The following is a 24,423-nucleotide window of genomic DNA, read 5'->3' as shown; positions in this document are numbered from 1 at the left end:
ATGCCGTTTCATGAGGACACAGGTTACTTTTGCGCAGCCGACCCCGTTTTAATCCCATAAGATATCCAGACCCAAATGACGGCATCTGTCGCAGGATCAAAAGTTTGCCGATTGAAGGAGTTGAGTGGATTGAGGCGTCCCTTGTTAAGTGCGGATAAATAAAGTGGAAAAAGTTCTCGTTTTGCAGGACAGGATTAGTGAAACGAGCTGGTGCACTACCGGAGGCATGGTCCAGTGTTATTGGTGGGCGCACAGCGTTCCTCTTCCGGTAAGAGGAACTGACCTGTCCTCCTGCCTAAAGTTGGCATAAACCTGGTGTCAGAAGAAAAGCAGATTTCTAGGCATGTGTCCACCAATGTAATAAAAACATTCAAATACTCAAACGTGACAAGTAAGAGTCCAGGGGGTATATTTACTAAGCTGCAGGTTTGAATATGTGGAGATGTTGCCTATAGCAACCAATCAGGAAATAGCTGTCATTTTGTAGAATGTACTAAATAAATGCTATATAGGCAACATTTCCACTATTTCAAACCCGCAATTTAGTAAATATACCCCCAGGAGTGCATCCTTGGGTAGACCGGACAGGTTCACTAGTGGAAAACATAAGTGATTTGCTGTGCATGTGTCCTCTCGCTCTCGTAATTAATTGAAGACATAAATGAAGCTAAATTGGCTGGGTTTTGCAGTGAAATTTTCATTATGCAAATGTGGGCACTATTAGGAGCCGCGGCGGCCGTGGGCACCGCTGTGACTCATTTCCTGGCCCGACGAGCGTCCTGGTCGTCATGGAGAAGGCCGGGACGTCATTTCCTGTTACTTGGGCCCGGCCGTTGTCAAGGCCCATGATTTGCCCATGTCACTATATAAGGCAGGGAGGGCTTAGCCTCCCTGCCGGTTATAGCTTTCAGTTACCTGTTCTGCTGACCTGCTCTGCTCCTTGTTCTGTCCTGTGGATATTCGGATTGGATTGCCTGTGTATGACCCCTTGCCTGGATTTTGGACCCTGGCTGTTTGCTCGTGACCCTGACCTTTCTTTCCTGTGTCTTAGACCTTGCTACCGTGCCTGTGACCTCGGCTTGTCTATTGGATTCGCTGTCTGTTGCCGGCCCTCGACCCTTGCCTGGACTTCACTCCGCTTTCCTGGGTTCTCCCCAGCCGGTGCGCACTTCACGACCCTCTGTTAGTCTGTGGCCAAGTCTGTCCCCACCACCAGGGGCTCCAGTGAACACCAGCAGACTACGGGTTGTGTTGTACCGGCTGGAGGGGTTCCTAACAGGCACATCCTATTAATTGGGGTGTTTTTTTTAAAAAAACTGGGAGGTGGGTGCACACCTTGAAAAGCACTTGGCAGACTATAAAGCAGGTGGTCTGTAAATGAACCTTATCCACTCAGGGACATTAGGTCCAACTGGAAGGTAGAGAAGATCTCTAAAACAACAAAACAAAAAACAACAACGTACTTTTGAAGGGTGTTGTGTTCTAATCTCTTGAGAATCAGACGCCGAATCCGACTTGGCGCCCCCAGAATTTGGCTTTTCTTTTTTCCGCTTCTGTTTCTTCTTTTTCTTTTTAGCTCCGAGATCTCCGCATGGGCTTCTGATGGGGAAAGAACAGAAAATAAGTCTTTGTGAACATACACAAGTAATAAAGACACAGTGCACAGAAAGTCAAATCTTATTTTTATTCTATTTCTTTTGCTGATTAAAGCTATAAAGGCTCCACGAGGTCAGTCAGCCAGTGTGTAACTTGCGCTCCTCGGTTTTCTAAACTGACAAGTCTCGGAGCGGATATGGAAACGTAGCGATCATCAAAACATATGCAATTATTTATGTCACTTTGCTTGGGGATGTTTAAGAAACAAAATTACCCAAAACAGCATTTTTGTATTCACCCTTGTGGGAGAAGAAAAGGATGTTATTACAATTCAGCCTTTTGTTGGCCCACAACGGAGACACGGACACAGTATTGATAAGTACAGTGAGCTACAAGAAACTGATGAAAGGGGTGGGGGCAAAAGAAGTCAAAATGATTAGGAGTAAGTGAGGTGTATGATAGAATCAATGATTCAATGCAAGTAAAATATCAAAGAATATGAAGATCACTACAGAATTGATTTTTGACATTTCCTAATTTTCTGGAAACCCCTTCCTAGTGCCAGAGGCACTCTATGCAAATGAAATGAGGTGTTGATAGTTTTACAAAAAAAAAAAAAAAAAAAAAAATGATGACTCCCACAAATGTAATTTAAATCATAAGATTAACTTAAAAATATGCACAATACATAGTGACAATCAATCTGTGCAGCTTATTTGCATGTGAAAAATAACTACAGCTTCAATTTTATTGCCAATGACATCTAAGCTCATGTTAGAGCATGAAAAAACCCTGGGACAGTGTGTGAAGATCCTCTCTGTTGTCACTTAGGTTTACAAATGAGGTAGTAGGGCCAAGTATTACTGTATGTACGTTATTCTATGTACATTGCTGTGCCGGAGCGATGGTTCACAGCCAGTGCACAGGAACCAGATCACTGTAAGGGACAGTCCCGGCCGACCACAGGGACTATGTACACTGCCCACATCTAAGGGCTTGTACTTCTCGTTGCACTAACACACAGTGAAGCAGAACTTACAGTTGCATCCTATTGTGGAGATTGGTTAAAAGTTTTCTATATTTACTTGTAAACTTTAGACTTTGAAACAAGAAATGAATAGTCATCGAGCCCTGTTCTTCTATTCAGCAAATGCCTTATTGGTCAAGTAAAGGCTCTTAGTGATCACAAGTGTGCCTCTGAAGATTATTCCAGGAAAACATCTTACATCCCTCTATCAAGGACCACCAAACTCCCATTTTAGTTACTTTAGGGGCCTTTACAGCAAGATAACGCTGCAGGTTTCAAGGCTACGAAAGAACTGTAACAATGAATTTATTAGCCGCACTAATTCTCCATCCAAACAACCCTTTGTGGGATGAAGTGGAAGGTGATACTGAGAATATCCACAACCAGTCAATATGCAGTAACGTGAGACATGTTTGACTAGGCCACACCCTAAATGACATCATACCTCTTGCCACTAGGCCACACCCCCAAAAGTATTGTGAAAGTATTCTTTCACCTAGTAAAAATTGACAGGTGTACTCTGGGAGCACATAACTAGGGCAGGGAAGAGAAACAATGGCCTCTCTACTGAACTCTTAGCAGACTTACGATAGTAGCAACTAGATAAACTATAAACAAAATTATTTGTATACATTCATATTAGACAAATAAAAAGGCTAAATAATTCTAGGGCTATACCTACATATATAATCCCAAAACATTTTTTCTGCATAGTGTTTACCAGGAATTTCTCTGGTGTTTTTACTTCTTGAATGGCAGATACAGAAATTTGAATGTTACCATTGATACAGCCACAAAGAAACAGTGTGCACAAACATACCACTGATGTAAAGTTACATTGTATTTTATTTCATAATATTTTCTGATCTAATAAAGGGGACGTTCTATACCAGGTAGCAGGAAGCGATATCATTGAGCACAGCATCACCCTGACATACTGCATGCTGTAAGTATACTGGATCGTTTACCGACTAAGGAATATACATAATCCCCATCCCGAAAGTAACTGCACAGAGTGGATTTAGCAAACAAGAATGTTTTCCTAAACCATACCATGAGAATTCCTGCAAAGCAGCTTGTGGAAGACGCATACAGACCTCCTTAGTCATAGAAACATACAGCTCCAAAGGCATGTTTGAAATCTAATTCATAAAATTGCATTACAGTAAGATGCCGATTCAAGTTCACAGCACAGAAAGGAAAACAAATGATGAGATTGTCCGTTAACATCCATAATTATGGGGCAGTTTTGAGCTCCGGGAGAGAAGGAATAGAATACTCACATGATCTGTATATGCAGAGAATACATTTAAAAGGGTCATGGTGTGTACCCTCCGCTCTCCATGTAGCCATTTACTCCCAATAATGTGATGATCATTGAATATTCTCATTGCAATATTGGATGGTTATTGAGAGGGTACAGAAGTGAAGAAGGGAAGTGGAGACACCAAATGTTTAAAATATCATCAACAGAGTTACTTAATGACATTAACAATGACATTGACACTTACATTAGAGTCTAAGACCAGATTTGTATCACCCAGTGCAGACTCCCACAAAGAGACCTTAGGGTGGAGCCTGGGGGGTTGTGGGACATTATCTCAATTTTTTTAGCTAAATTGAAGTCTGGCTAGAATTAGTGCCTTTTTAGGAAAGTAGGTAAAATGGGCCAAGATTAAGAACAGTGGAAATAGGGTAAAGTCACATTAGTGATCTATTGGCCATATATACGGGGGGTTAAATGTTATTGAGCAAACAGTTATAGCCAAGACACTTGTCTAGCAAACAAAATAGAAAAGCCATTAAACATCTATAAACATAACAATCTTGGAGAATACAGGGTTAGAGATAACGTAGCATAGATAGAAAAAAGGCATTTATAAGCCCAGAACCCAATTACACTTCTCAGTCCAGATACCAAGAGGACTGGAAAGACCCTTTAAAAGAGGGCTCTAAAGTAGTAGACCTAGAGCTTGTACCATGAGCAGATAAGAGATCAGTACTTATACAACAGGGTCAAAATAGAGAGTAGATGGGCATCCAGCCTTCCACATCTATGATGCTGAAGCAGGAGGTGATATCTCCAGTGTAGATGGGAGATTCCATCTCTAATAGTAGATGGAGGCTTTGAACACACAAGATCGGGTGTGTGACCACTCCGAGAAATCACCAATCTGGTCCGATATCCCCATCAATATGGAATCTCTAGAATCTCCGCACCAGGAGAATGTGGCTCTTGACAGGTCTGCAAATAGCTATAGATCTGAGAGGGCCCTCAGCCAAAGAAGCAGTTCTTGACCCTCTATGGATTTGCTCCTTCATTTAAGAAAATGTGGCACCTAAGCAAGACTCCCTTGGGGGCCTCCTCTAAAGCTGATTTAGGCTTAGGGAATCTGTAGATCCTATCAATTAAAAGGTTGAGTTCTGAAGCGGAGGGTCGTAAAAATCTGTTACCTCTGACTCCAGCCCCATTGGACAGAACATAAAATTTTAATACTGTTTCGATCTGTCTTCAGGGCTCCCAGAGCAAACCTGGTATTATAAATTACAGTGGTAAATTGTACTGCTGTATAGCATTATGTACCATTGTGATCTGTTGAATAACAAACACCCTAAATCTGTAATAATGGGGGACTCATCTTTCTACCACTGCTGAATCTCCTAAGTGTCTCCATCACAAGTGCTTTCACTGCCAGTGGAAAGAGAGTGGGAGTAAGTAGCATGATAAGGGTCCTTGAGCCCCAATGCAAAATATGAGGCAGAGCCCGTTCTCAAATTCCCCAACACCTGCAAACACCATTACACATCAAACCTACCTCATCCACAGAGGTTTCATCTGAGCCGACCGCCTTTCTGGGGGTCCCCGAAATGTATTTCTGGCTTACCCCCTTCATGCCAATTCTTCCTGTCTGAGTTCACATATCTTATAGGGTTTTAGTGAATGGGAGAGTTATCTGCTATGGCGACAGGGATTGTGGTTTTTAAGTATAGAGCAATGCTTTAGATGCACTAAGCGGAGTTCATAGTGCTCAGATTGCCTGTGCCGACAAGCTGGTGTTAATGGGGGAATGCTCATCCCTTCACATGAGTCTCATTAAGCTCTGCAGATGCTATATGCAATGATTTAGGAGCGTAATAACTCCTCAATGACAGGGGAAGAACTTTATTCACTTCAATGTGTCCACAAAGAGAGATTTGAGCGCTATGAAATCTAGCGCTACCCTCCAAACTGTCTGTACACCACCGGCCTTAAGTTTGCATGTAAATATAAATAAATATTGTGCAACAAAGTGAAAAAGTGGATACAATTGCTATTTCAGGTTTAAATCAGACCAGGGTGCTATCTACATGGAGCTTCCCATGCGTGGGTTTCTTCAGTAGGAATACTGAAGTTCATAGCAGAAAGGCCCATCTACACTGTACTTTATGTGAGTGCTTGTTGGTGAGTGTTTTTGTAAAATATTTGAGACCGAGCCACATATTTGTCCCATGCATTCTTGAATCTTTTTACCATATGAGTGCTCACCACAACTGCTAGGAGACAGATCCATAGAACCATTTCTGCAAATAGTCCTTCCTGAAGTTACCTCTCAGTCTCCTTCCCTCCAATATCAAAGTGTGTCAATTTGTTCTAGAAAACATTTTTTTAAAAATATCACCTTCCTGCACTCTATTAACACGTGTAATATATTTGAATGTTTCTATCAAATAACCTTGGTCCTATCTCCAAGCTGCACATGTTCTTCAGCTCTTTAAGTATCTCCTGACAAAGTGCAGGTCCTCTGTTTTCCTCCCACAGTCCAAAAGCCATAGTGGTAGGTTAACAGACGTCACCCTAAATCAGCCCTGGTGTGTGCCTGTGGTAGGGAAATTAGACTATATGCTCCACTGGGGCAGGAAATTAGGCAATTATGACAAAAGTGCCAAATATAAATATTTGGCTTTAATGCTCAATCCTAGCATTTCGCTTAGTTTGCATATAGATACCCTCAATCAAAATTTTAAGCTGTGCTTGCTCTATCGAAACAAATCACTCCTAACTTCCATGGCCAGAAAGCTAATTGAGAAACATATACTTATGCCTTTTATAAGATGAGGGTATAGCTCATGGTACATGACCTATAACCTAAATTCACATCAACAAGCTTGATACACTCTACAACTTAATCTGTTATTTAGCTATAGAACTAAAACCCTCCAATGATTTGTTATGAGATCTAGGCTGGTTGTCCCTAGAGTCTACACAGAATTAATTTTGTCTGTCTATCCTTCAAATGCTTTCCAAACAAAATTACCCACATATCTGAACAGACCTCTTACCCCTGCAGTGCGCAGCACTTATCACCTAAGATCTACTTCCAGAAGCCAGCTTGTGGTTCCTACATTCACAGAATGAATCTGGAAGTTCCCCGGACCACCAGGGGGGGGGGGGAGACATCCCCCCCCCACACACACAACCAGGGGGGGAGACATCCCCCCCCCCACACACACAACCAGGGGGGGAAGACATCCCCCCCCCACACACACAACCAGGGGGGGGAAGACATCCCCCCCCCCACACACACAACCAGGGGGGGAAGACATCCCCCCCCCACACAACCAGGGGGGGAAGACATCCCCCCCCCACACACACACAACCAGGGGGGGGAGACATCCCCCCCCACACACACAACCAGGGGGGGGAGACATCCCCCCCACACACACACAACCAGGGGGGGGAGACATCCCCCCCCCACACACACAACCAGGGGGGGGGGGAGACATCCCCCCCCACACACACAACCAGGGGGGGGGGGGAGACATCCCCCCCCCACACACACAACCAGGGGGGGGGGAGACATCCCCCCCCACACACACAACCAGGGGGGGGGGGGAGACATCCCCCCCACACACACAACCAGGGGGGGGGGAGACATCCCCCCCACACACACAACCAGGGGGGGGAGACATCCCCCCCCACACACACAACCAGGGGGGGGGAGACATCCCCCCCCACACACACAACCAGGGGGGGGGAGACATCCCCCCCCACACACACAACCAGGGGGGGGGAGACATCCCCCCCCACACACACAACCAGGGGGGGGGAGACATCCCCCCCCACACACACAACCAGGGGGGGGAGACATCCCCCCCCACACACACAACCAGGGGGGGGGGGAGACATCCCCCCCCACACACACAACCAGGGGGGGGGAGACATCCCCCCCCACACACACACAACCAGGGGGGGGAGACATCCCCCCACACACACAACCAGGGGGGGGGGAGACATCCCCCCCCACACACACAACCAGGGGGGGGAGACATCCCCCCCACACAACCAGGGGGGGGGAGACATCCCCCCCCTACACACACAACCAGGGGGGGAGACATCCCCCCCTCACACACACAACCAGGGGGGGGAAGACATCCCCCCCTCACACACACAACCAGGGGGGGGAAGACATCCCCCCCCCCACACACACAACCAGGGGGGGGAAGACATCCCCCCCCCCCACACACACACAACCAGGGGGGGAAGACATCCCCCCCCCCACACACACAACCAGGGGGGGAAGACATCCCCCCCACACACACAACCAGGGGGGGAAGACATCCCCCCCCCACACACACAACCAGGGGGGGGAGACATCCCCCCCCACACACACAACCAGGGGGGGGAGACATCCCCCCCCACACACACAACCAGGGGGGGGAGACATCCCCCCCCACACACACAACCAGGGGGGGAAGACATCCCCCCCCCACACAACCAGGGGGGGAAGACATCCCCCCCCCACACACACACAACCAGGGGGGGGAGACATCCCCCCCCACACACACAACCAGGGGGGGGAGACATCCCCCCCACACACACACAACCAGGGGGGGGAGACATCCCCCCCCCACACACACAACCAGGGGGGGGGGAGACATCCCCCCCCACACACACAACCAGGGGGGGGGAGACATCCCCCCCCCACACACACAACCAGGGGGGGGGGGGAGACATCCCCCCCACACACACAACCAGGGGGGGGGGAGACATCCCCCCCACACACACAACCAGGGGGGGGGAGACATCCCCCCCCACACACACAACCAGGGGGGGGGAGACATCCCCCCCCACACACACAACCAGGGGGGGGGGAGACATCCCCCCCCACACACACAACCAGGGGGGGGGAGACATCCCCCCCCACACACACAACCAGGGGGGGGAGACATCCCCCCCCACACACACAACCAGGGGGGGGGGAGACATCCCCCCCCACACACACAACCAGGGGGGGGGAGACATCCCCCCCCACACACACACAACCAGGGGGGGGAGACATCCCCCCACACACACAACCAGGGGGGGGGAGACATCCCCCCCCACACACACACAACCAGGGGGGGGAGACATCCCCCCCACACAACCAGGGGGGGGGAGACATCCCCCCCCTACACACACAACCAGGGGGGGAGACATCCCCCCCTCACACACACAACCAGGGGGGGGAAGACATCCCCCCCTCACACACACAACCAGGGGGGGGAAGACATCCCCCCCCCCACACACACAACCAGGGGGGGGAAGACATCCCCCCCCCCACACACACACAACCAGGGGGGGAAGACATCCCCCCCCCCACACACACAACCAGGGGGGGAAGACATCCCCCCCACACACACAACCAGGGGGGGGAGACATCCCCCCCCACACACACAACCAGGGGGGGGAGACATCCCCCCCCACACACACAACCAGGGGGGGGAGACATCCCCCCCACACACACAACCAGGGGGGGGAGACATCCCCCCCCACACACACAACCAGGGGGGGGGGGGAGACATCCCCCCCCTACACACACAACCAGGGGGGGGGGGGGGAGACATCCCCCCCCTACACACACAACCAGGGGGGGAGACATCCCCCCCTCACACACACAACCAGGGGGGGAAGACATCCCCCCTCACACACACAACCAGGGGGGGAAGACATCCCCCCCTCACACACACAACCAGGGGGGGAAGACATCCCCCCTCACACACACAACCAGGGGGGGGAAGACATCCCCCCCCCCACACACACACAACCAGGGGGGGAAGACATCCCCCCCCCCCACACACACAACCAGGGGGGGAAGACATCCCCCCCCACACACACAACCAGGGGGGGAAGACATCCCCCCCCACACACACAACCAGGGGGGGGAGACATCCCCCCCCACACACACAACCAGGGGGGGGAGACATCCCCCCCCACACACACAACCAGGGGGGGGAGACATCCCCCCCCACACACACAACCAGGGGGGGGAGACATCCCCCCCCACACACACAACCAGGGGGGGAGACATCCCCCCCACACACACAACCAGGGGGGGGGGGGGAGACATCCCCCCCACACACACACAACCAGGGGGGGGAGGAGACATCCCCCCCACACACACACAACCAGGGGGGGGGAGGAGACATCCCCCCCACACACAACCAGGGGGGGGAGGAGACTTCCCCTCACACACAACCAGGGGGGGAAGACATCCCCCCCCACACACACAACCAGGGGGGGAAGACATCCCCCCCCACACACACAACCAGGGGGGGGAGACATCCCCCCCCACACACACAACCAGGGGGGGGAGACATCCCCCCCCACACACACAACCAGGGGGGGGAGACATCCCCCCCCACACACACAACCAGGGGGGGAGACATCCCCCCCCACACACACAACCAGGGGGGGGAGACATCCCCCCCCACACACACAACCAGGGGGGGGAGACATCCCCCCCCACACACACAACCAGGGGGGGAGACATCCCCCCCACACACACAACCAGGGGGGGGGGGGGGAGACATCCCCCCCACACACACACAACCAGGGGGGGGAGGAGACATCCCCCCCACACACACACAACCAGGGGGGGGAGGAGACATCCCCCCCACACACAACCAGGGGGGGGAGGAGACTTCCCCTCACACACAACCAGGGGGGGAGACATCCCCCCCGCACACAACCAGGGGGGGAGACATCCCCCCCACACACAACCAGGGGGGGGGAGACATCCCCCCCACACACAACCAGGGGGGGGGAGACATCCCCCCCACACACAACCAGGGGGGGGGAGACATCCCCCCCACACACAACCAGGGGGGGGGAGACATCCCCCCCACACACAACCAGGGGGGGAGACATCCCCCCCACACAACCAGGGGGGGGGGAGACATCCCCCCCACACACACAACCAGGGGGGGAGACATCCCCCCCCCCCCCACACACAACCAGGGGGGGAAGACATCCCCCCCCCACACACACAACCAGGGGGGGGAAGACATCCCCCCCCCACACAACCAGGGGGGGAAGACATCCCCCCCCCACACAACCAGGGGGGGAAGACATCCCCCCCCCACACACACACAACCAGGGGGGGGAGACATCCCCCCCACACACACAACCAGGGGGGGGAGACATCCCCCCCACACACACACAACCAGGGGGGGGAGACATCCCCCCCACACACACACAACCAGGGGGGGGGGGGAGACATCCCCCCCACACACAACCAGGGGGGGGAGGAGACTTCCCCTCACACACAACCAGGGGGGAGACATCCCCCCCGCACACAACCAGGGGGGGAGACATCCCCCCCACACACAACCAGGGGGGGGGAGACATCCCCCCCACACACAACCAGGGGGGGGGAGACATCCCCCCCACACACAACCAGGGGGGGGGAGACATCCCCCCCACACACAACCAGGGGGGGAGACATCCCCCCCCACACACAACCAGGGGGGGAGACATCCCCCCCCCACACACAACCAGGGGGGGGGGAGACATCCCCCCCCACACACACACAACCAGGGGGGGGGGGAGACATCCCCCCCCACACACACAACCAGGGGGGGGAGACATCCCCCCCCCACACACACAACCAGGGGGGGGGAGACATCCCCCCCCCTACACACACAACCAGGGGGGGAGACATCCCCCCCTCACACACACAACCAGGGGGGGGAAGACATCCCCCCCTCACACACACAACCAGGGGGGGGAAGACATCCCCCCCCCCACACACACACAACCAGGGGGGGAAGACATCCCCCCCCCACACACACAACCAGGGGGGGAAGACATCCCCCCCCACACACACAACCAGGGGGGGAAGACATCCCCCCCCACACACACAACCAGGGGGGGGAGACATCCCCCCCCACACACACAACCAGGGGGGGGAGACATCCCCCCCCACACACACAACCAGGGGGGGGAGACATCCCCCCCCCACACACACAACCAGGGGGGGAGACATCCCCCCCACACACACAACCAGGGGGGGGGGGGGAGACATCCCCCCCACACACACACAACCAGGGGGGGGAGGAGACATCCCCCCCACACACACACAACCAGGGGGGGGGAGGAGACATCCCCCCCACACACAACCAGGGGGGGGAGGAGACTTCCCCTCACACACAACCAGGGGGGGGAGACATCCCCCCCGCACACAACCAGGGGGGGAGACATCCCCCCCACACACAACCAGGGGGGGGGAGACATCCCCCCCACACACAACCAGGGGGGGAGACATCCCCCCCACACACAACCAGGGGGGGGGAGACATCCCCCCCACACACAACCAGGGGGGGGGGGAGACATCCCCCCCACACACAACCAGGGGGGGGGAGACATCCCCCCCACACACAACCAGGGGGGGGGAGACATCCCCCCCACACACAACCAGGGGGGGGGAGACATCCCCCCCACACACAACCAGGGGGGGGAGACATCCCCCCCACACACAACCAGGGGGGGAGACATCCCCCCCCCCCCCCCCCACACACACACAAAACCAGGGGAGAGACATGTTCACGGTGGCGGATAATTAAGCAACAAACATAAGGAAATTACTTTTATGCCGGTAGAACTCTTCTTTATAAAGGAATTTTTACTCTTTTCAATCTTAGCAGCAACATATGTAGTTTGTGCCTTTTTACATCATGAAGACCTGTAGCTTAGCTGTGTCTCATTCGGGCAATGTACCCTTCACACTGATCCAAAGTCCACTGCAAAAATTCCTGGGTGAAGTTATTCCAAAATGTGGACACTAAATTACGTTTTCGCTACAATACTCTGCATTGTGCTGAAAGTACAAACACAGCTCTGTAAATAACATAATTACAAATATTGAATTACTGCAGAACCCCGTGCCCCAGATCTGCGAGTTCTGCGAATTACAAGAATTATAGTTAACAGCATTACTGCTCCATAGAAAGTGTTTCATGCTCACCTCCATCTGATTGTACCTCTACTGACAGCCTATGGAATACTGCCTGTGCAACAGACAACCTACCCTAACGCTGCTACCATCGCCTCCGTTCAGCTCAAATCAGTAAAACTAGAGGCTCTGTTGAGAAACTAGACTTACAGTAAATCTATTGGTAATGTAAGGATTTTCTACTAGAAAAAAGCTTTCAGGGATACGTACTCCCCGCGGGCGTCTCTGGCCCGCGGGCGTCTCTGGCCCGCGGGCGTCTCTGGCCCGCGGGCGTCTCTGGCCCGCGGGCGTCTCTGGCCCGCGGGCGTCTCTGGCCCGCGGGCGTCTCTGGCCCGCGGGCGCGAGTTCCGTTGTACGTTGTGTACGTTATTCTCGCCATATGCAGCATTATGTATTACTGTATGTCCCTGTCATGAAAAGTAATGATGGTGGAAAAATAAAAGATATACAGGCGAACTACAGCAATCTCTGCCCTGTAAATCACTTACAGCATTGATCAGCAACAGCACAGATTGTACAGGTCTTACTACTTGTGGCCCTTCCAGGAGGTGATATATTACATTTATAGACCAGACTTTTGTGTATGAGACACAACATCCTCAAAGGGGGAACGTTCCGCTCAATACGCTGATAATCGTTTCAGACACATTTTACGTTTCCAGCAGGAGTTAAAACTGTGAAATATGAAGAGTTTCTACTTTGTGCTCTTCGGTGTTTTTATGGTGCTAATAATCATTTAAAGTGATGTAGTTGTACTCAGCAAAATATTTTCAAATAATATATAGACATCTGATTTTCACCATCGCGCTTCACTTACATCGTTCTACACAGTAAAGATCGCTGCCGAGGAGTAGTTGCCATTTATAGAACATCGGAGAGACCTTAGTTTGCACTTCTTGGACCTAATTTAATTAGTGTACAGCAAATCGCTTAGGTTTTCCACCAGAGGACTTGTGTGGTCTACCCAAGGATGCACTCCTGGGGGGTATATTTACAGACCAATCAGATTCTAGCTGTCATTTTGTAGAATGTACTAAAGAAATAACCAGAATCCGATTGGTTGCTATAGGCAACATCTCCACTTTTCAAACCCACAATTCAGTAAATATACCCCCCCCCTCCCCCTCCCCCCCAGCACTCAGGATATCCTCTGAAAACCAGTGCACATAGGTTTACAGGAAGGTGAATATCACGGTGCAAATGTATAAAATTCACATCAGACTTCAATTTTCTACCTGTTTAGAACAACTTTTGATTAAATACATTTTTTTCATTTTTCGGATGCTTTTGTGTTGAGCTCCTTCTTGAAGACACCAATATATTTAATATATTTAAAATGAATTAGATGTCTGCCACACATCTAGCAATCTAAATATATAACAATTACGCAGGTTTACACATAGCTTAGCAAGACAGACACACATAATAGTACTTCTACTGATGGGAGATGATAGGTGTATAGAACATTCCTTGCTAAATGCTGGCTATGTACAACAAGTACTTAACTCTGGGCCCACACGGAGGGGCGAGGTTACATACTGTGCCGTGAGACAGGTAATGGGCGTCATGTGGGGGAGGTGGGGTACCCCTTCATGAGGATTCGCCAAATAACAATTTGGAAAGAGGGGATTTTACACATGTAACAACCACATTGAAAAGCATGTGAAATAAGTGTAGATAGTCAGCTTCCTGTCCTATACGCTACACGCCAGATCTAAACTAATGTTAATTTCACATTCACACCTAGGAGCTTCTAATGCGCTCTTCACATGTTACTTAAGCTGAGTACACACTACACTGTTTTCGTCCAATAATCGGCTCAATCAGCCGACATACGGCCGCTCGTTCAAAAGTCGGGTCAGTGTGTGCAGTGACACGATGGTCGAAAGTCTGCCCAATTGGACGATTGTCGCCTCATTTGGTTGGTCGTACCGTTTAATATTTTCGTTCCAATCTCGTTTCCGCTGTGTAGTGTGTATAAACTGCCGACCGATCCACAACAGTGAGTACGAAATTACAGTCATTGCTCACGACAACATGGCTGTAAAAAGTCGCTAAAGGGACGTCCGCTCTTCCCTTTATCGTCCTAAACAAGGCTAGTGTGTATGCAGTCCATGGACCGAGCGCTCAGAACATCGATCGCATGTAAAATCGATCGGCATAAAAAGTTGGTTGGAATTTCTGTAATGTGTACCCAGCTTAAATGTATGAAAAGTGCGTTAAAATACAGCAATTAAGTCAATGGTGCTGTTCACATCACTGCATTAGAAACTTTTAACACTTCACAACACTATCAGTGCAATCATTTGTATTTGAAAAAGTGCAACACCTGGAAAATGTGTTTAAATAAAACACACACATGATAAAGGCACGACTACAGCTCACTTCAGTTTCCATGTGTTTATCCATTCTCCCAGTACATGCATGTGCACAAAGGGTCTGTTTGTCACACGACTGTGCTTTCTAATCTGTAGCCTGCGGACACCTCTCTTTACAATATGTTTATTTTCTACTGCGAAATACACCAATAAACTAGCACATAGTAAACAGCTTATCCTTAATGACACACATCTGCTTAAATCATTTTTTGTGTCCAGCTTTTTAGATTATATCTGATGTTAATTTTTCCTAAACAATTTTAATTTATGGTCAATTTGTGTGAGATAATACTGTATGTGTACATCACAAGGGCGCAGGCACCTTTAAAGTCGACTTGTATCATTTTAATAACTTCAGCTCAGGGTATTTTGGGATACCCTATACAGTGTGGGCAGCAATTTTGCGTCTTGAGCCAATTACCATAGGAAAACAATTCAATAGGAACTAAAGCACAATACACAAAGTACCGCATTGATGTCACTGTTTGATAAATATGCAGCCTTACACTTCTATACAATGTTACCAGTGCAGCCCACAGAACGGCCACCACCATTGTATGTAGACAAATAGTACGTTTATAGCGCTATGTACACTAACCACACTTGCTGGATTATGACTAAACCGGAAGTATCCTTTTTTTTATTTTATTTATATCTTTGTATCTGACAAACATCACACGAATAGGGCCCCCTGGTCGGAAACAAATTTATGATCCCAGCGTTGTAAGACAGCAACACTAACCGCAGCGACACCAGGCTGCCAGGTCAGAGGAGTCAGGTTTTATGGTTTAATCTAGATGTATGGGGGATGGCGCAGTGACCATATCATCATCATCACCACCATTTATTTATATAGCGCCACTAATTCCGCAGCGCTGTACAGAGAACTCACTCACATCAGTCCCTGCCCCATTGGAGCTCACAGTCTAAATTCCCTAACATACACAATTGATAGCAGCCAATTAATCTGCTAGTATGTTTTTGGAGTGTGGGAGGAAACCGGAGCACCCAGAGGAAACCCACGCAAACACGGGGAGAACATACAAACTCCACACAGATAAGGCCATGGTCGGGAATTGAACTTATGACCTCAGTGCTGCGAGGAAGAAGTGCTAACCACTGATCCACCGTGCTGACCATAGGACTCAATGAGTTACTCTGCACGCTACTAGCTGCAGACATGTGGTCAGCATTTCCTGACAGCAGCACTTGTAATACACATTCTAAAAAAACAGACTGTGTGAATAAGCCCTCATAGTAGCCGTGGCTGCCTGTTAAGCTCTATCGTGGTAGAAAGGGAATCCTCTTTATTTAAATATATAGCGCCAGCAAATTCCGTAGCGCTTTAAAATTGGCAACGAACACAGTAATAAAATAATACTGTGGTAATACATACAGACAGAGAGGTAAGAGGGCTTAAAATCTATTGGACAATGGGAGTCTGATATATGAGGTCAAGTTCCACACATTCCACATTGGTCCAGCCAAAATGCAGTATTATAGAGTGCCTAGTGGGCTATATGATGCAGTCACACATCAATGTTGGTCTTGGGTCAGAGGGTTGTTGTCTTGTGTGAATTGTGGATACGGTGGTAATAAGGTAACCTAGGGAGGTTAAGAGGGTGGTTGAGGAATATTATAAACTTGCCTGAAGTGGTGGGTTTTCAGAGAACACTTGAAGGTTTGTAGACCAGAGTAAAGTATTATTGTGCAAAGGAGGGAATTCCGTAGAGTGGGCGCAGCCTGTAAAAAGTCCTGTAACCGGGAATGAGAGCAAGTAAGGAGAGTGGAAGAGAGACGCTGATCTTGTGCAGAACAAAGGTGGATATTTGCAAGGAAAATAATCTAGCTGCTGCGTGTTAAATAGATCGTAGGGATGAGAGTCTGAATTGGGGGGAGGACCAGTAAGGAAGGATTTGCAACAGTCAATGCGGAGTCTAAGGGATGTAAGAGCTCTTTTCACTTTGAAGAAAATAGTCAACTAAAATCTCCAGGTTGTGCTGATCACACACACTGCAATGTTGCAGCCAATATTGTAAAACTGGACCACTATATTGGGCATATTGGAAAGTGACTGCACTGGCCTTTATGCACAATCATCTAAGTACATTAACAGGCTCCAGGCACGTCAGAAGTTATCCGTCTGCTCAGCTCCAACCTGCTCACTACATGTGCGGTGAATCTGGACACCGATCCTGTTGCCCGGCACTCACTAGGAGTACCGGGATCGGCCCATGTGTGATCAATATTTACCAACAACTTTAATATTTGCTTATTTTACCACCAGAAACGTCTCTGCCATCAGTTTGCAGTTTTATATGAATAAACGTGTGGAATTTCATCTTGAAAAGCAGAGCTTTTATTTATTTGTGAAAACGTAAAATAATTGCGGAGGACAGGACGTATTCTGGCCAGAACAGTTTCCCGTGGTGAAAGAAGCACTTCATATTTTTGCAGAAGTCTCTAAAAAAAAAAAAAGTTTAATATTCTTCTCTTGCTGGAAACAGTGCAGACCACATGCCAGAAATAGTAAGCAGCCGCTGTATTATAGAAAAAGCAATAATAACAAGAAACTGCCTTTCAGAGAAGTGAAATCTGAGAGAGAAAAAAAATACTAAGTGTGATCTTTACTACTCCTGTTATTTTACACAATACCGTGAGCGGCATTTAGACGCGTCTTACAATATATCTTCCTGCCGCGAAAGTATCACATTTATTTCAGAAACACTCCAACTTTCATCTCCAATATCTATTAACATTACAGAAATTTATCAAACAATGGACTTTCCATAACACTTAGACGCCTTGTCTAAAGGTCGCCTCTTTAATTAGTCACTTTACACTCAAGTGGAGATCTTCCCGCTGTACCCATCACCCCAGAAGGCAGCATACAGAGAAGAGGGATTATTGGATTCAGCCCAATATCCTGAGAGGTGTATGGAAAAGGCATCTGATAGGACAGTAAATGCAGCCAATCAGAAGCCACATTCACAAAACACCTCCAGCCCAGCCAGTTCCAATCACCCAACTCCTGTCCACCATATTGACACCACTCCTTTCCGCTGTCAAATGAGGTGTGATCATGGCTCTGTCCAAAACACTGTGCCACCAAAGTGCTACATGTGACAGGGGGCCCTAACTAAATAAAGGGTTGTCCACTTTTTTTTAAAGAAAAAGCAAAATGCAGCTACTACCACTGTCAGAAAAACAAAGAAAAGAGAAAGAGGGAAAGAGTTATGGTTCACTCGGCCTTTTGAACTTCACAGCTCATTATGTACCCCAACAATTAGCAAATTCTGGCCTGCTTTAAGTTCAAATTGGTTGTGAGAGACAAGATATTCTATGGCTTTCATGAACCGGCTTCCAATAACTGTACGACAGAGTAGATCTGAACAGATCAGGAAACTGATCAGCACGATAACAATCCTATATAAAAGTTCCATCCATGTACATCAGGGGGAGAAGCATCTTTCAGGGCTTCGTATGTGGCTGACAGGTGATCAGAGAACAAGTTACACATCACAAATTACAGAACTAGTCTAAGGACATCACTACATGTAAATCCACGACCGGCTGGTCACCAATAATTACATGTCTTTACCAGTGCTGATCTTCTTTACCATGCATTTGTCCCTATAATTTTTTACTCTAAGTATCCATCATTAAATGTCATGTTAACCAGTTCCTTCTGGTCAGATTACACGTATTCTGGGTTTGAACTACAAAGAGCAAAAACCTTTTTGCAATGTGTGATTTCTAAGACATCAAAAACACGTGAACATTGGTCTTTCTATTGTTGTAAGCCCCTTTATACCACACATTTCATAATCATCTATTTATATAGCGCCACTAATTCCGCAGCGCTGTACAGAGAACTCACTCACATCAGTCCTGCCCCATTGGAGCTTACAGTCTAAATTCCCAAACACACACACATAGACAGACAGAGACTAAGGTCAATTTGATAGCAGCCAATTAACCTACCAGTATGTTTTTGGAGTGTGGAAAGAAACCGGAGCACCCGGAGGAAACCCACGCAAACACAAGAACATACAAACTCCTCACAGATAAGGTCATGGTCGGGAATTGAACTCATGACCTCAGTGCTGTGAGGCAGAAGTCGTAACCACTAAGCCACCATGCTGCCCACATTTTGCAATGTCTGTCATTACAATGTAATAAATAATGTATATGTACAGTAGGCCTCATTTATAGGGGAGAAGCACTCAATGGAAAATAAAAATAATTTGGGAGACCAAAACTTAAGCCTGGCAGAACTGTGAGGCCACCCAAAAAATTATATCTACAAATTTAACAAGAAAACAAATACCAAAGATTTTGGATACCTGTCACAAGTCGTATCCATGTATAAAGAGCCTTGGACCAACAACTGAACATCCTGCCATGATGTGTCTCAGGAGCAGCTGTATCTTTTAGATTGTAGGGGCCGCTATCCATATTAAGTCAGATATAATCAAATCTAAGCATTCTCCTATAGGAAATTAATTTTTTGCTCAACACTAAACATTATCCTATTAATTTTCCTTAAAAGGGGGGAAATAAAATTGCAAAAAGATATTTTAACAATCCATTTTTGTATGTACTTCATTTCTATCTTTCGGTAACTTAGAGGGAAAAATCCAATCTGAAACGTCCATGTGGATGGTCGATAACCACCAAACTCTGGAGTTACCGAGGACCAGTGTGGAAGACGGACATTCCTTCCGGATAGCGGCTGGGAGTTGGGAAACAATGTCAGTGTAGCTATGAGCTTAACCTCAAGAGGTAGTCACCCCTTCCTCCAGCCCTAGCATGGAGGTGATTCAGGCCTATGATATATAAGCTCTTCCAGTATGGGGTAATTTGAGTGCTGCACTAAAGCAACATTTGTCCTAACAGGTATCATGGTGGAGACCATCATCATCATGCTATAAACTTGCAGCAGAGATGGGGTTAATAGAGACACCTAAATACAAACCATTAACAGCACAAGCATCTCTGGTGCGCACGCCTCACGTTCCCATGTCAATTAATGTAGAGAAAATAATGAATGTTACACTTGCTGCATGCATATGAATTTATTTTATGCATTCTTAGAAACTTTCATTGGGGAGGGGGCATCTCTAAGCTAAAAAGCATTTGATGGGAGAGAAGTGGATCTATCCTTCATCCACCTCAGTGAAACACAAAGAATCATTAGCCAGGCTCCGGGGCTAATGCTGTCATTTAGCACAAGGCTGGCTGATGTTGGGGGAAGCAGCGCGCAAGGCCCATGTTCAGACAGAAAGATGCTGTATGTATGCACCAGCCCACACATCAGTGCTGAGCACCGTGACCACAATTGTGAATGACGTCTCTCACAACTGCAGTGGATCCCCCTAATACGCAGAGAAAGGGGGAGCAGGAGAGAGGATGCAGGAAGCAGATGAGTTTAATAGAGATCACCAGGCACAAAATGCATTCTTACATATAAGAGTCTGACTATAGTTGATAAATATATTTGTGTTACCCTACAACAAACTTTAAAATCCCCCCCATGTTTACTCACAGGATTCCAAATGCAGTAATACAACAATACAGATATGTACCACTAACTCCGTTCAAAGGGGTTTTCTCCTTTCAAAGAAGTTTAATTTATTGGCCAATATGTGACTTCCTGAAACTTTTACACATAACATTGCTTTACCTTTCTGCTTTCTTTTATGCATTTCAGCCATTTATATTATCAGTCAGAGCTGTTGTCTTTACACTGTGCTGGGATTGGATACAGCTATGTTGTGCCCTCTGCATTATATCCAGAGAGTAGTCTGCAGTATGTCAGAGCAAGAACAATAAACTGTGCCTGATGATATAAAGATATAGCTGCAATGCAGAGAAGGAAAATAGAAAAAAAAAATGTATTTGTGTATATGTTGCAGGAGGATTTATGACAATATTCTAGGAAAATCTATGTATGGGACACTAGATGTACTGAGAGTAAAACAAAATTGTTTTATTATTGTGTTCTTGACTTACGTTGTACGTTCCACTAAATAACACACTGAAGCTGATGTAACGTTAGTGGGAGGGGCCTGTTAGGTACATATGGACGGACAGAAGGGGGGAATTGAATAAGCCGAACGGGTCACTGGACATAGTCTCCATGTCCGGCTGCGCACATTGTCGGCCAATGTGGTACAGAATCTCCGGCTCCTTTTCTCCTTGCATCTCTATGGGACGGAAATATGAAAAAACAAAACACTGAGGTGATGTGCCCCACGGGCTGTTCTGGAGACACCTCAAGGCTAATTTAATTCCCCCTAGAGTTGATGAGCACAATAGGCATTTCTTGATTTTGACAAACTACACCATTCCAGCATAAACCAGTAACTTTCCCCAATTGTCTTTTCTTGAATGGAAAATAACTGAAAGCATTTTATAATGATGCATGAATCCATCTGTCACAGCAAGAATAGAAGCAATAAATGACACCTCGGTACAGGAAAGTGTGTGGGCAGTGTGTGTGTGTGTGTGTGTAGCTGCACATTGTGCATGATAAGCCTGGTCGTTCTTTCATCATGGAGTGTGCTGAAAAGGACATAATACAGTAAATAAAAGCTGGATGCACACATAAGTCTGTGCACCTTTCGATACAGTACAAATCTCGACCGAAGCCCATCCAGGCAATTTTTATGTGTTACCAGTTTATATTCTAGGTAGCAGGTGACGACTACAATAAAATACATGTTTACAAGTATGGAGTGAGGTACATATGTCCAACTTTATCATTAAAAGCCTAACACATATACTTTTACATTTAATGACGTGTTAGAAAATACTGAAACACAATGGCTGCAGCAGTAATAGTACTGTGTACACTCACTGCACAACTGTCATCTCAGACTGTTATTGCACATATATAATCAGTAGACAGTTACTGCATTTCCCAGAAACAAACTAGAGCAAAGGGTAGGTTAACCAGAGAGCGAGGGTATATCAAGTGAGGTGTTTAAAGCAGGGAGAGTGACTCCACTAGGGAGGGGGGAGTGTGAAACAACAGGTAGAGTGCCTCCTGCTGGGGGTGTAACAACAGGTAGAGTGCCTCCTGCTGGGGGTGTAACAACAGGTAGAGTGCCTCCTGCATGGGTGAGGGTTATACAGGGCACGTACCTTCCCCAGAGAATGAGAAACAGCAGGAAGAGTGCCATCTGCCATCAGGGAGGATGACATTAGGGTGAATGCCACCCACCTTCAAAATGCAGGGCATCAGGGCAAATGCCAACCACAGCCAGGTAGTGGGGGCATCAGGGCAAGTGCCATCTACCACCATGTAGTGAGGGGAAACAGAGCAAGTGCCATCCACCGCCAGGTAGTGGGTGCATTAGGTTGAGTGAGTGCCACCAGGGAAGGAGTGCAGCAGGGTAAGTGGCAACCATCCCCAGGGAAAGAGGCATCAGAGCAGGTGCCAATGACCAACATAGCAGGGGGCATCTGGGCATGTGCCATCCACCACCAAGGGAGCAGGGGCATCAGGACACATCCCTCCTGATGGGGAATGGGGGACATATGGACAAGTGCCTCTTGTAGGAAGCATCAGGATGGCTGTCTGCTCTGGGCAGGGTGAGTGCCAGCTCTGGGGCCCACCACGGGTGACTGCTGTGATGAAGCAAGCAGCTCTATCCTGCACTGGGTGACGTGTGTGGCCAGCATGCTGCACAGACACTGCACCATGACACAATGCATGCACCATCCTCCTCCAGCAACGAGCCCCCTCCCCCGCCCGCTTCCAGCTCTGCCTCACCCCTTAGCATGCTCGGCTTCGTCCTCGTTGTCGCCGTCTATGCCGCAGGTGTCCTGATCGTCCAGCTCCAGGCTCTGCTGGCTGGCCGCGGACTCACTGTCCTCCGCCATCACGAGAGAGACACCGAGAGAAGGCTGAGCCGGGCTACAAGCCAGCGCGGAAACTGGCGCAGCGCCCCCTGGCGGCCAGGAGAGAACTGCACACGACATCTCCCTCACCAGCGGACGTTAGTTGTTCTGCTCTTTACCACCAGAAGAGGGCGCTCTCATCCAGCAGCCATCAACAATTAACTGTGGGGTGGGAAGGGGACTTTTCACTATTACAATTTGTAAAACAATGACTGTTAATAATGAATTAAATGTTTAAAACCATTTTAAATTAGTACAAAATTAATACAATATTTTATCTGATGTGAGTTCTATGTACAGCGCTGCGAAATTAGTGGCGCTATATAAATAAATGATGATGATGCTGATGATCTGCAACTATTTATTTAGTCATTATATTGCAAAAAAATAAAATAAAATGTTCATAAACTAAATGTTGCACAAACCATAAATAAAGCAATAAATAAAGCAATAAATAAAATAAAGCATAGGAATTAGCACTGTCTTTGACACTGTGCTCTTTTCATGTAGGAAGTCTCAAACCACTACTAACTGGTGTGCAAACCAGCTGATCAGGTAACGGTGAAGTATACATACAGAGAGGATAAGCTCAACATTATATGTTGTATAATCAAGAGTCCCTCATTAACCATTCACTTTGGATAGCGTTTGATTGATTTGAAGGATGGGTTTTTGCCCATTGAACACTATTCTCACTTTCACTACAGATAAAATGTGAATAATGAATTTCTTATATTTATTTATACATTTATTTTGTGATCCAGGATAGCAGAGCATAGGGTAAGAATAATGTGGTGTTTCAGTTTTGTGCTTCTATGAATTTCTATATGTCTCCAAGATGTTGACAGTATAAGGCAGGTACAGCTACACCGCACCTGATGACAACCCCAAAAGTATTAGGGAAATGGGCCAAGATTAAGTTTATGTACTCTAGCTGGATTTTATACAATATGTCTCTTATCATTTCTCTAGAATCCTTCCTATTAACCTGGAATGTCTTATTACTCTAGGACCGTCCAATCAGAAGGGCAAGATAGGTTCCTGAAAACCAACCTATAGAAAGGAAATAACAGCGTAACCTCTGGCAGATAGTGCATGCTTAGACCTGTAGTTCCACAAACTGCCTACTTCTGACCTAAGCTAATGACTCATCCAAAATTGCGATGTCCATTTCTATATTCATATACTCCTCTTAGCAGGGCCAGATCTCATTAAAATTACTAGTAAATGGTAACAGTATATATACTTTAATAATCTCAAAGAA

At 47.9% G+C, this 24,423-nt stretch overlaps 1 protein-coding gene across 2 annotated transcripts in view; it reads right to left on the bottom strand.

Annotated features, from left to right (window-relative positions):
- The window catches only part of NMT2 (N-myristoyltransferase 2), a 43,958-nt gene extending 20,762 nt beyond the window's left edge, over positions 1-23,196 (bottom strand). Inside the window, exons 1-2 of one of the 2 annotated variants that reach the window (XM_075211867.1) lie at positions 23,032-23,196; positions 1,464-1,599 (exon numbers count right to left, since the gene is read on the bottom strand). In XM_075211867.1, the coding sequence (XP_075067968.1) occupies positions 1,464-1,599; positions 23,032-23,141 (246 nt within the window). In that variant the 5' untranslated portion in view covers positions 23,142-23,196. The remainder of the gene's footprint in view (positions 1-1,463; positions 1,600-23,031) is intronic. The other variant, XM_075211866.1, reaches the window with a different exon arrangement.
- Positions 23,197-24,423: the final 1,227 nt, after the last annotated feature.

Source organism: Mixophyes fleayi, chromosome 5, assembly GCF_038048845.1.
Source record: "Mixophyes fleayi isolate aMixFle1 chromosome 5, aMixFle1.hap1, whole genome shotgun sequence".
Taxonomy (NCBI): Eukaryota; Metazoa; Chordata; class Amphibia; order Anura; family Limnodynastidae; genus Mixophyes; species Mixophyes fleayi.
The sequence above is the reverse complement of the archived record's forward strand: the minus strand, read 5'-3'. Positions and strand labels throughout refer to the sequence as shown.